This window comes from Chanodichthys erythropterus, chromosome 16 (genome assembly GCF_024489055.1).
Source record: "Chanodichthys erythropterus isolate Z2021 chromosome 16, ASM2448905v1, whole genome shotgun sequence".
NCBI lineage: Eukaryota > Metazoa > Chordata > Actinopteri > Cypriniformes > Xenocyprididae > Chanodichthys > Chanodichthys erythropterus.
This window is the reverse complement of record NC_090236.1, coordinates 24,046,797-24,060,379: the sequence shown is the minus strand read 5'-3', so window position 1 is coordinate 24,060,379 and position 13,583 is coordinate 24,046,797. Positions and strand designations below refer to the sequence as shown.

The following is a 13,583-nucleotide window of genomic DNA, read 5'->3' as shown; positions in this document are numbered from 1 at the left end:
ATAATACACACCATTTAAAATTTAGATGACTGTATTTTCTTTACATTTCTCACCATTTTTTGATCACTATTCGTTCGTCACTAGTTCATTTTAAATGGTTCTGCAGTATATACTGCATGATGTATTAAAAGGTCATAAAAGCAAGTGCAAAAGAACTGCTTAAAGTAGACATTCTGATTATAAACTGTGAATTGTTATCATCTGGAATGGCCACATAGATCTGCATTCACAGAATTACTTATTAGTAACTTACTAAGTAATTACTTACTAAGTTTCCAGCAATTAGCTTAATGAACCTCCTCATCTAAACAACAATAAGGTTGATCATGGGGAACAAACGACTATGCATAAAAATACAGTATATAAAAGATATTTACACCAGTCTTGAGATCTTCACAGTCTATATACAGAAGCATGCTGAAGACAAAGACACCTACCTGGGTCTTCTTGTTTCCTAGGTGTTGTCTTTCTCTGTGAAATAAGAGAGGAGAGAGAATATCATTAACAGATTCTCTGCAATATGTACACACTCAGCTATTATTATCTGCTTTTTGCAACACTGGTAAAAAATATTGTCAAAATGATTTTACACTGACACAAAGAAAAGGTCTAACAATGATTCTGTCAGTTTTGTCATTCCAAAACTGTACTTCTGTCAGTACAGTAATTATAAATGTAAAGGTCAATAATATACATATACTATACTTCAGACTGCATTATACAATAATTTTCCTCTACTTTCAAAATAGAATGCATTATGTTTGAAGTGCACCGTATAGACAATCAATTTAGACTTAGATTAATGTCTGTTATCTCACCTGTGCTTTTTGAACAGCAGCACCTGAGATCATAATGAGAGAATAAAAGAAAACTGTAAAAGCAGCAAAAAGGCTACACAAGCACAAATTACAATTCTGTGGCATTATATTGAGTATTATAGACCTCTCCAGCAAGTAGGTACAATTAAAATAGCTGCCTAATATCTAGAGAGCCACATTAAGGAGATTTTCATGCAAAACACGTTTTGCTTTTCTTTTTTTTTTAACATGAGGCACATAAATTCTGCATAATAGACCTTTATGTAAAGTTCTCTATGCCAATGCCTTTCTATGCCAATGTTAGCCCATTTGTTTTGTTCTTTAATTTGTTTTTTTTTTATTTAGCTACTCTTGTTATTGTCGCTATGTTCATACTCCTTGCTTTATATGTTATAAGAATTTTCTATAACTTTTAACTTGTGCATGAAAAAAAAAAAATCAGGAATCAACTGTGAACAGTGTGTCACAGTCATCAATGATTCTTTCTTTTCATACTATTTAGTATGAAAAGAAACTCTCTCTCTTGCTCTCTATTCTTTGTTGTCAAATATGAAATGTTAACATGAAGAAGCTTGTTACTGACCATTACCTGCCCTTCCACAGACTCCTAGTCTTCCCAGACAGCCCTTATGAGCCCCGTTTCCACATTTAGTACAAAGGTAGCCTTGGTTAAAAATTCCCCTGAAGAGCAATAGGATAAAAAAGGTCACATGGGTCAACGCTGACTTTTTTTTTTTACATACATGCAGCATACATGACTTTTAAAGACCCCATGAAATCAACTTTCAGGTCATGTAATTTAGCTTCAATAGACCTTAGTCAGGCTAACAGCATCATATTTAATTTTTGACATGAATAAAACAAGGCTGTGAGGGACAGAAGTACAGTGTGTTCCATGGATTGTACTGTTGTTTAATAACATGCAAATTGTTCTGCTGATGAAACATCTTTCTAAAAACTTATCAATAGATAAAACTTGATTGGGGACCTTTATACAGTGCATGTTACTGTAAAGACTATAAAGGCTCATTTACACCAAGAATGATAACTATAACTAGAATGTACATTTCCTGAAGAAAATGTGAATGGTGCTTGCAGTGGCAAAACTCGGCACTCTTGATTAGCATGATGCTAACATAATTACCATCCTGTTAGGATGTTTTTAGCAAAATGTTAACATGATTAGCATGTTTGCTAGCATAATGCTAACACCCTTAGCATGCTGCTAGCATGTTTTTAAACAAGATGCTAATCATGTTACCATTATGCTACCAAAATGCTAACATGATTAACATTATGATAGCATGATGCTAGCATTATTACCTTTTTGCTAGCATTATTTTAACAAGATGTTTATCATGTTACCATAATGCTAGCAACATGCTAACATGATGAGCAAAATGCTAGCATTATTTTAACAACATGCTAATCATGTTAACATTATGCTAGCAACATGCTAACATGATTAGCATAATGCTAGCATTATGCTAGCATGATTACCATGTTGTTAGCACGTTTTTAACAAGATGTTAACACAATTAGCATGCTACCAGCATGATGCTAACACATTTTTACTAGTTTGTGTCATGATTAAACCCTAAGCTAATCACTATTAGCATGTAGCTATTCACTGCTAGCATGTGTAGCATGTTGGAAGTCCAGTTTGCTAGCATTAGTCAAAAGAGCCAACCGCCATGTCTCTATGATGCTCTGATGCAGAGATATAGATCTTGCTAAACGGTTGCTAGGGTACTCTGTTTGGTTTGCTAGGGAGTGGCTCGGCAGCTACCAATGATGACACTCCAAAGGCTGCTTGACAATATAAACCAACCCCCATGTCTTTACGATTTTCTGATGCAGAGATATAGATCTTGCAAAACGGTTGCTATGGTACTCTGTTTGGTTGCTAGGGAGTGGCTTGGCAACTGCCAGTAATGATAAACCAAAGGCTGCTTGCCAGTATGAATGATATAAACCAACCCCCATGCCCCATGATATTCAGATTTGAAGATATCTGCCTATGCTTTGGGTTGCTAGGGTGCTCTAAATGGTTGCTAAGGCGTGGCTATGATGTCTTTAAGGTGATTTGTGATTGGCGGTTTGCTGCCTCGAGTCAAATGAGCCCACCCTCATGTTTGTACGACACTCCTATCCAAAGATATTCATTTGATCTTTTTCAATGGAAGTCTATGGAACTTGTTACTAAGGTGCTTTATATGGTTGTTAGGGCGTGGCTTGATAGCTTCACAATGATCCTGAGAAACTGATTGGTTGCCTGAGTAAAATGAGCCCACCCCCTTGTCTCTATGTCATTGTAATCCAGAGTTATGTTCAATACAAAATCCCTATGTAATTTCCCATCGTAGGAAAAACACAGTACTTCCTGGTTCATGGGCAAGGCTTCACCATAGTAAGTCTATGGGGCAACTTTGGGCAGCTCTTGCACCCCAGGGGTACAACTTACACCCCATTTTGAGATATGGTCTGACAGAGCCTGTCAGCCCATTCAAACGTAGTAACCCACATGTTTCTACGAAATCCTAGTTAGAAGCTATGACCCGTCAAAGTTTGTCGCAATGTTAAGTCAATGGGATTTTTCGCCCGATTTTTCGCCCGCTGGACGAACAACGTAAACCCGATTGCTTATAAAAGTCATAGCACACCATTCCTGAATAATCCGCACGATTTGACACCTCATCCGTGGGTCTGTGACAAAAACTGCAGGAGGAGTAGCGCGCCGAAATTTTGTCCAGAAGAAGAAGAATAAGTATGCAGGAGAATAAGAATGGAGCTTTGCCTTTGGCAAGCACCATTAATGATAACTATAAAGATAACTATAACTACATTAGCATCCACACCAACGTACGTTAACATTCTGTTTATTATAAGCAAGCGCTGCAGTTTTGTCATCTACCATTTTAAATGCTCAAGCACTTTAAAGCAGGATGGTTTCTGATTGGCTAATGCTTTTATCACTCAGCTGGAAAAAAATCATTCTGAAAGTGATTCTAACATCATTCTCTGTGCTTCTCTGCGTTATCTTTATAGCTGTGGTGTGGACTCCGCTATTCTTTAAAATTTACAACGATTTTGTAAATAATTATTATTCACAACCATTTCATTTATTTAAATTTTAAATCTAAATCTAAAAATTTAAATCAATTTTAAATTTAAATCTTAATCATCATTGGTGTGAACAGGCCTTAAATCTATCCCTCGCAGCCTCGATTTCATCTGTATAAAATTCAATATGGCGTCTACCCTGACTATGGTCTATAGTCTTCCAGTTTGAATTTCCACGGCATGAAGCTAAGATCTTACGGATTTATGAATGAACTGCTTGTTTTAAAATCTTCCTACCCTTCCAGCCTCATTCATTATGACATCCGCTTCAAACATTACAATGCTCATTGTAATATCGTTAACACTACATCCACTTAGCTCTTTGACAGTGATGCCACAGAAATATACAGAGCTACCGCAAAAACGGAAGTTCAAACACAAAATTGTTTTTCTGGTGCATAAGGTCTATAAACTATATTTTAGAAGATTATTACACATTTACAATCATTTTTCACTGAGAAATCAGGCAAAAAGTATTATTGATGCATCTTTTTCAGCAAACATTTGTCCAATAAAAAGAGAAGGTCACTGCACGGAAAAAACTGTGCTCATCAAGCAATTTTATAAGGTGTTTAAACACTATTAAAATTATGTGACTGGTAAATATTTATTAACTTGTTTCAGCACACAATTAACACTGAAAGTGCAATGACATCTCACCTGAGAAGCATATGACAGGAGCTGCAGGTGGTGGCCCTCTCAAAAGTGTGCATTTTGAAGTGGTGAGAGTTAAACGTGGCATTCTCTGGGCGAATATTAGATCTGAAATGGAAAATGAGAAATATGGAAAACGGTGCAAAGTTGGATGATTGGAAATGAGCACATGCCAAACTGTGTGAGTTAAACTGCATGTTTAAGAGGCCAAAGAGAACGGAGTAGGTGCGTTGCTGAATGTTGTGGCCTGCAGGGGCCGGAACCAGAACTTCCGATTCTGGGCACGAATCAGAGCAGTAGGGAAGCTCTTTACCAGAACGACTCTAAGATTGATTCCTGCATCAAGAGAGCGGTGCGCATGTAGCAGGTGTAATTTGTTGTTTGAATGCACCTTTCAGATCATCACGCAGTCAACCACATGTATATGTGTGCGTACAGAAACAAATTTTTTAAAGGGTGACATATAAATCAAGCAGGAGAGGAAACATCATTTCAGACTCTCGGCACAAGGGACGGCGTATCCTCTTGAACCTACACAATTTCCAAATCAGAACTCTCGTTAGTTTTCCCCTCCACCTCTCTTTTCATTTCTTTCAGCGTAGCCCTTGTAAATACACTGTGCCATCAAATCTCAAAAGCATCACAGGTGCAGAATGTCACCATGTACTAGAGCGAAGTAAGCTGCTTGACATTGATATAATGATGTTGGATGCCTTATTGAATAGAAGATGATGTTTGCAAACATTTTCTCTCTCTAACATAAAAAAGCAGATGTTTCCTATTGTCATGTGCACTATTCTGGAATTTGCATTGGCCAAAGTTGCAGGGAGCTTTTGAATACAGATTAAAGGATGAGTTCACTTCAGAATTAAAGGGGTGGTTACGTGGTTTTTTTCTAGGCTTGATTGTGTTTTTGGGGCACAGTATAACATGTCTTAAAGGGATAGTTCACCCAAAAATGAAAATTTGATATTTATCTGCTTACCCCCAGTGCATCCAAGATGTAGGTGACATTTTTTCTTCAGTCGATCACAAATGATGATTTTTAACTGCAACCGCTGCCCTCTGTCATTCAAATCATTGCAGTAGATGGGAACTTCATCTATAAGAGTGAATAAACCTTGCTTAGACAAATCCAAATGAAACCCTGCGGCTCGTGATGACACATTAATGTCCTAAGACACGAAACGATCGGTTTGTGTGAGAAACCGAACAGTATTTATATCATTTTTTACCTCTAATACACCACTATGTCCAACTTCGTTCAGCTTCCTGCTAGTGAGGTCAAAAAACGCGTTCTGAAGACGGAAGTGATGTCTCGCCCATATACTTCAATGAGCGCGAGACATCACCTCCGTTGTCAGAGCGCGATCTGACCTTACTAGCCGGAAGCTGAACGGAGTTGGACATAGTGGTGTATTAGAGGTAAAAAATGATATAAATACTGTTCGGTTTCTCGCACAAACCAATCGTTTCGTGTCTTAGGACATTAATGTGTCATCACGAGCCGCAGGGTTTCATTTGGATTTGTCTAAGCAAGGTTTATTCACTCTTATAGATGAAGTTCCCATCTACTGCAATGATTTGAATGACAGAGGGCAGCGGTTGCAGTTAAAAATCATCATTTGTGATCGACTGAAGAAAAAATGTCACCTACATCTTGGATGCACTGGGGGTAAGCTGATAAACATAAAATTTTCATTTTTGGGTGAACTATCCCTTTAATGCTTCGTTTTTTTGAAAACGCTGTATTTTTCATATATTTTATCTTTATTCTACACCTCAGTTTCCAATGTCATATGAACGGCTCGTTTGACTTCCTGCTTCTATGAAGCCACTCCCTCCAACATACGCAATGTGCTCAGATTTGTCAGCAGGTTGGTAACTGGCCCAGTCTATCGTGATTCACTGAAGCGTCTGGAAACGCCACGCCACGCCCCTTACCATCCGTTATTACGCGCTTAGGTGGAAAGTAATATATTGCTGTATCAAATTGAGCCGAATCAGACCCAGATGAAGAGGAACAAGCAGAACCTCTCCAATCGCGACTTTTAAAGGACGTTTATGAATAGTATTTCATTTAGTATTTGTGTCAAAGTGTTTAGATATGCTGTCACTGCTGTTTGTTAGCTTTCAATATACAGTTTTATCCTGATTAAAGCTTTCCTGTAGTAAATACATGCCTGAGTAGTCGCATTTTTGTAAAGGTATCTTTTAATTTATAGCATGAACAATTGTTTGTCTATGAACAGAAGTTTGTTAGTGTTTGTTGCACTAGAATTTAGCTAACTGGCTAGCAAAAACGAGTTGCTCTTTGTATACGTCCTAGATGCATTAAAAACAGCAACAGAACTATAACATTACGTTTAAAAGACATGTAAGTTACAAACAACAAAATGTACTTACAGTTTGAAGACAATAAACAGCAGCTTCTGCTTTTAAAGTAGGAACTGCTTCATCTTTCAGTAAAAGCCTTTGTGTAAATCCAGCATTGAACTCGTGTAGATTCTGTAAGCTGTCTTCAGCGCCGCAGATTATAATGGGTTCTATATCTTTTGACGCGTCGCGTCGCGCAGCTCGCGTGGGGTGTAAACAACTCTTCCGCTTTCATTATGCTGCGCCACATGGCCTCGCCCACTTTGTTGCGTGTTCCCGGGGGCAGTGTTTATGTTAATAGCAAGGGTTTATGATGTCACCAGCCCGGGAAGAAGCTCGCTGTAGTCCAAACCGCCCGTTTTTGTAGGCAATAAAATGCCATAACTTTAAAAGACAATATCTCCGTTTGCATTGAACTTTCAGCGCTGTAACTTTGCAGATACTGTTTATGCTCAAGCAGCAACATTACACACTAACTAAAGTTAAAAAAGTGAAATCGCATGTAACCACCCCTTTAAAATTTCCTGATAATTTACTAACCCCTATGTCATCCAAGATGTTCATGTCTTTCTTTGTTTAGTTGAAAAGAAATTAAGGTTTTTGAGGAAAACATTCCAGGATTTTTCTTCATATAGTGGACTACAACAGTTAACAAAGGGTTGAATGTGCAAATTGCAGTTTCAATACAGCTTCAAAGGGCTCTACATGATCCGAGCCAAGGAATAAGGAAGGGTCTTATCTTGCGAAACGAGATAATAAAAATTATATACTTTTTAACCACAAATGCTTGCACTAGCTCTGCGATGCGCCACACATTACGTAATAATGTTGGAAATGTTAGTCAATTTAGACCTTCAACACATTGGTAACTGTTGAAGTCCACTATATGGAGAAAAATCCTGGAATGTTTTCCTCAAAAACCTTAATTTCTTTTTAACTGAAGAAAGAAAGACATAAATATTTTGGATGACATGAAGTGTGAGTCACCCAACCAATTTTAAATTTTCACATTTAAATAAATAGTAGTTAATTTAAAATTACAAATGGTCATTTACTCACTTTCAAATAACAGTTATATTAAGTTGGATCTCAAAGATTGGGTTAACAGCTCAATGGAGGGGAAGATTATCAGTGAATAATTACTTCAATTCATACATTCATAACTTCCAGTACCTTTTGTGTTCTTTTTAAAGCTTGAAGGCTCCGGTTCTTGTTTATTGAAATTGCACAGAAAAGAGAAAAACAAAATTTCTCCTTTTGTGTTCGACTGAACAAAGTCGTACAGGTTTGGGACAACATGGGGGTGAGCGACAGAATTGTGATTTTTTTGGGTGGATCAAAGTTTCAAACTCACATAGCCATCTCAAACTGGTCCAGCCATTTCTTCTTCAGTTCTTTTGTCTTGAACAGGAACTCAAATCCACTCTGCCCCTGCTGGTGGGTGAGGAAGAACCCGTAGCACCACTGCCAGAGGATAAGAAAAAGAAAAATAACTGCTTAAAGATACAAATTAGACTTATATGTAAAGACCTAACTTTCTAATCTGCATATACATTAAGACTTGTTGTAAAAAGTGGCACAAAGAGTTGATATTCTGGAAAATTAAGGGGTTGTGATGGGAGATGGCAGTGAGGCTTGGTGGGTGAGGGGGAAAGGGGCTCATTTTATTTTACACAGTAATAGACAGCCAGAGGCAACCTTGGAGGAGTGGACACATTCATCACCAACTTTTCAGTGTGTATGTGAAAATGTGTGTGCATGAGTGCATTTGTGTGGCGTTGCATTTATGCAGACCACTGTTGCAGCATCCCATCCTTGCCTCCATCCAGGCCAGTGTTGTGAACCTAAAGCTATTGTTAAATTACTAAAACTTAAAGTGTAATAAAAATAAATTGATGCTAAATGGAAATATAAAAAAATACAAGAACACAAATACTAAAAAATTTAAATGAAAATAAATATACTATAAAAGTTAATTCAAAATAGTGATAAATACTAAAATAGTATATAAATAATACTAAAATAACACAGACAATTCAAACATGTCACACAATTTTGGCAAGTATTTCTGGCAACAATAACTCTTATCAAGAGGTTAATAACAAACCTGACATAATGCTTAACAGATAAATAGTTCATATAAAAAAATATGAAAAAAAAATGAGCTGCCAAAGTTAACATTTTAACTTATGAACATAAATTTGATTCATGCAATCAATACATTTATCTAATTTAACATTAAAAACATTATATTTCTGATCTGTGTGTTATCGAAAGCCTAAAATATGTGCATGAGTTCAGTACAAGCACATACTAAAAACTTTCATATCTTTCACTAAAAAGGAAAAAAACATTCTTATCTGCACATTTATTTATAAATTCAATCCAGACGAGACTTTAAAAGTAATAGCAGAATTTTTTAAATTTAACTATCATTAAACCCCTAGTCTGCAATATCATTACTATAACAAAGTTTTCTTTCCTCCAAAAGTAAATGTATAAAAGTTACACTATATTTTAAAAGAAGAAAATACATCCCTTGAGCATTACATAATATGATAATGTTTGTTAAAGTTATTAATGATATCTATGACAACAGTTTTACTATATTTTTTAAAGATTTGTATGTGGCCATGTTTGTGTGTATGTGTTTTGTAGTTGAAGGAATAAGATCCATCAGTGTATTAAGTGTGTGTATGTGTCCTGAGGAGGGGCAGAAAGGCACTTCAAACAGAAAAGCCAGCGGGGCTTTGCCTGTCCAAGGTCTCCTTGAGACAGATTTCACCAGACCATCTGTTCAGAAGAAACCTTCCTTTTGGTGAAAGGCATAAAAGAGAAAAAAATATCAAAAGTTTAAAGACACATCCGCATTATTTTTACATCTGTATGACTATTGCTAAGCCCAAAAAGAACATCAGAAAACCAAAGGTAACCTGAGGTTGAGCTGTCTGCCTTCACAGACTGGGAAAAAAAAAAAAGCATCGATCTAAGTACAAAGTTCTGCAACCTCTCTATATATGCAATTTAATATGGCCACATGACGTGGGATACTCTGCACAATGAACAGTTGTCAAAAGCAACCAAGTCTTTCTACAGCAGTTGGTTCAGCATACAGAACTTGAGTTGACATGCAGCAGCGATCCGTCACCATCCATCAATGCTCATAAAGAGCAGTAACATCTGTCTGCAACAGTCTGCTATGGGCTCTCCAGCCTGATCTCAGTTATACTTACCATTACAGTCTAAGGGGCCGTTCACACAGAACGCGTTTTTGCGTCTAAAAACGCTGGAGTTGTTTTAAAAAAAGCGCAGCATAGAACGCGAGAGTCTCGAAACGCACCTTTGAGGTGTGATGCAATAACGACAATAACGGAAATAATAAAAATAGGCAAACTGCAGAATTTACAGATACAAGTTTTGACATGGAAAAAAAGAAAATAAGATAATATATGATTATATAAAACAGTTGTCATGCCAACTCGCAACACTTGCCCCGCCTCCAAGTTCTTCTGATTGGTCCATTGTTTTGGAACTGGCATTGATGAGCAGCGCTGCATGTAAAAGTTGAAATTCTTTTAACTTGACACGGCGTCTTAAAAACGCGGCGCTCAACGCGTGTTTACATAGAAAAACAATGGGAAAGTAACGCATTGGAATAGAAAAACGCATTCTGTGTGAACGGCCTCTAAGGGACAGTTTGATTTTTTTTTGTTTAAGGTCAGGCTGTTACATTTTAGACTGTTGAATGACAGTTGACTGACATATACAGGCATAGCTTTTTAGTTGATAAATTTAAATATAAATATATTCATACAAATGTGCGTGAGAAAAAATCTTTAAAATATATTACAATTTTGCTGTCAATTGCCTATTTATATTAACTTTAAAAAGACTTATTGCATTATAACTTGAATATTCAATGAAAATGTTTTTAAAATTTCAGTATTATGTTCTATAGGAAATATACATGGACAGCAAAAACAGAGGAAAAGGGTAACATTGCATCTCATGAACACTTTATATATAGTGTTGTTTAAATGTTTATTTTTCCAGCATTATTTACTTGATCTTAAAAAAATGTTTGTTTTTAGTGTATTGATCAGAAATGATAAAGACCTCAACTTTTCCCATGTACTGCAAGTGAAATTTACTGACTTGTGTGGTTTCAAAGAGCTTACAACAGCACAACTAATTTGCATAAAAATGCACTTTGGTAAGTCACACCGTCCTTAAAATGGATTGGATATTGCTAGAATATCCTACAGTATCCTAGAGGACATAAACACTTTTTACAGAGAAAAAAAAATCAGCAAAGACTATTCTATGACACTAACAGTTCAAAAGAGATCTAAAGGAGAGTTATTGGAGCCATGTGTGGAGAAGACAAGAACTCTGGAGTGATTTCTATTCTACAGTACACTTGAACCATGCTAGTCCGACCTCTATAAAACCCTTCAGAATGGAACAATATGATGAATATGAGCAGATGCTGGGGTCATGAGAAAAATATGACTGTTTGATGTTTGGGTGCTGTTTTCTGAGCCGACAAACTCTGTTTCTCACTGACCTTTCTGCTGTCCTTATCAGGGGTGGGGTTACTGGTGATCTTGAAATGATTGAGGTCGATCACTTCCTTCATCTCATAGTTGTCCCCCCGCCTCTTGCAGACGATGACGGCGACGTCGAACAAAAAAATATGTCTGCAGCATCGACACGTCATGACATGGCATGAAAGTAAAAACAAGAGTGGGCTGCAATAAAGGTTTTTGCCTTAAGCCTCACCTGTCCTGTCTACGCTTGTCCACATTTGACACCAAACGGATTTCACCGTCACCCTTCGGTCTTCCGTACGAAAGTAAGCACTGATTCTGTGAAGGGAAGTTCATGGACAGACAGGAAAACAACTATGATGTAAACAGACTAAGCTTTTAAAAGCAGAGGTCATGCTTATTATGTACAACTTACCAAATTCTCAATGGATCTCTGATACTGATCAATCTCCTTCAGAGTCTCAACATCTCTTTTCACCTCATTTACATACTGGGCTAAGTCCTGTTTAATGAAGAAAAAGAAAATGACCTAGATTTATGCATATATATATATATACATATATATACACTCACACACACACACACTATTATACAAAACAAATAGGAAAATAAACAGAATGGTAATACAGCTTTGGTAACACTTTATTTTGATCTGCCCTTGTTACACATTACATAAAGTATTTACTACAGTAATAACTGTAGTAAACTATGCTTAATTACAAGAAACTAACATTAAATCAAACCCTGACCCTAAACCTGCTCTATATTAAGTAAATGTTGTTAATTAATATTATTCGGTACTCATTTGTGTAATTACAATGTAGCAAGGACATTAAAATAAAGTGTGACCAGTGTGAAGCATTAAGTTTTTATATATTTAAAGAAAAAAAGAAAGAAAAGAAAGAAAGAAAGAAAGAAAGAAAGAAAGAAAGAAAGAAAGAAAGAAAGAAAGAAAGAAAGAAAGAAAGAAAGAAAGAAAGAAAGAAAGAAAGAAACGTTGATGTAAAATGATATACACTAATGCTGAAAAGGTCTGTAAAATGTTTTAATGTTTTTGAAAGAAATCTCTTAATACCAAGGCATTTATTTATTTGCATTATTGTATCAAACTACAGTAAAAAGAGTAATATTGTGAAAAATGTAGTATATTTTAAAATGTAATTTATTCCTGTGATGGCAAAGGTGAATCTTCAGCAGCCATTCCTCCAGTCTTTAGCATGACATGATCCTTCAGAAATCATTCTAATATTTTGATTTGGTGCTCAATAAACATGATTAACTTATTAATGTTGAAAACAGTTGTGCTGCTTAATATTTTTCTGGCAACTGTGATACATTTTTTCAGGATTATTTAATGAAAAGAAAGTCCAAAAGAACAGCATTTATTTGAAATATCATTAAATGTGTTTAGTGTCAATTTCAATAAATTGAATGTGTCCTTGCTACATAAAAGAATTAATTTCTTTCAAAAAAATTACTGATAATATTACTAAACTTTTGAGCAGCAGTGTATATAATGTGTTAAATGAAATGTCAGATTCTCCACTATTTCTAAGTTACTATTCAGATAAGTAAATTTGTGACATTGATCATGTAACTCATTCTCTCAGATGATTAAAAAAAAAAAAAAAAAAATCTCAAATCATGCTGGAGAACATGATTATTAAGTTTGCTGCCTTTAAAGCAAAAGAGAACCAAACCATTATGAAAAAGACATTAAGAAATTCATGTTCATTTTCAAATAAGCTTTTGACTCAAATTGTGTTCATAATACAGTATAATTAGTAATAAAAAAATTATGAAATGAATGAAAAATTAATGAAAAATATATCCAGTATTTATCTCTCCACAGGAAATTATTTCATTTCATCAGCGAGTACAAACATCTCCAGATACCAAAAGAGGTCTTTGAAAAGACCCCGCTGGGATGACGTGGATCTCGGCTGATTTCCATTTTAAAAGGCAGCCTCTGCTCAAACACTCACTTATGAGTCTAAATTAAACACACCATTTTACAGGCAGGCAGGTAGATGAGTTCAGTCCCTGTCTGAGCAACTCTCAC

The 13,583-nt window shown here is 36.0% G+C and overlaps 1 protein-coding gene across 5 annotated transcripts in view; it reads right to left on the bottom strand.

The window, feature by feature from the left end:
• Positions 1 to 13,583, bottom strand: part of vav3b (vav 3 guanine nucleotide exchange factor b) — a 61,758-nt gene that overhangs the window by 29,075 nt on the left and 19,100 nt on the right. For 3 of the 5 annotated variants that reach the window (XM_067362418.1, XM_067362421.1, XM_067362422.1), the window contains exons 12-19: positions 11,937 to 12,023; positions 11,754 to 11,839; positions 11,539 to 11,671; positions 8,326 to 8,435; positions 4,602 to 4,703; positions 1,402 to 1,499; positions 819 to 841; positions 438 to 471 (exon numbers count right to left, since the gene is read on the bottom strand). In XM_067362418.1, the coding sequence (XP_067218519.1) occupies positions 438 to 471; positions 819 to 841; positions 1,402 to 1,499; positions 4,602 to 4,703; positions 8,326 to 8,435; positions 11,539 to 11,671; positions 11,754 to 11,839; positions 11,937 to 12,023 (673 nt within the window). The remainder of the gene's footprint in view (positions 1 to 437; positions 472 to 818; positions 842 to 1,401; positions 1,500 to 4,601; positions 4,704 to 8,325; positions 8,436 to 11,538; positions 11,672 to 11,753; positions 11,840 to 11,936; positions 12,024 to 13,583) is intronic. The other 2 variants (XM_067362423.1, XM_067362419.1) reach the window with 1 other exon arrangement.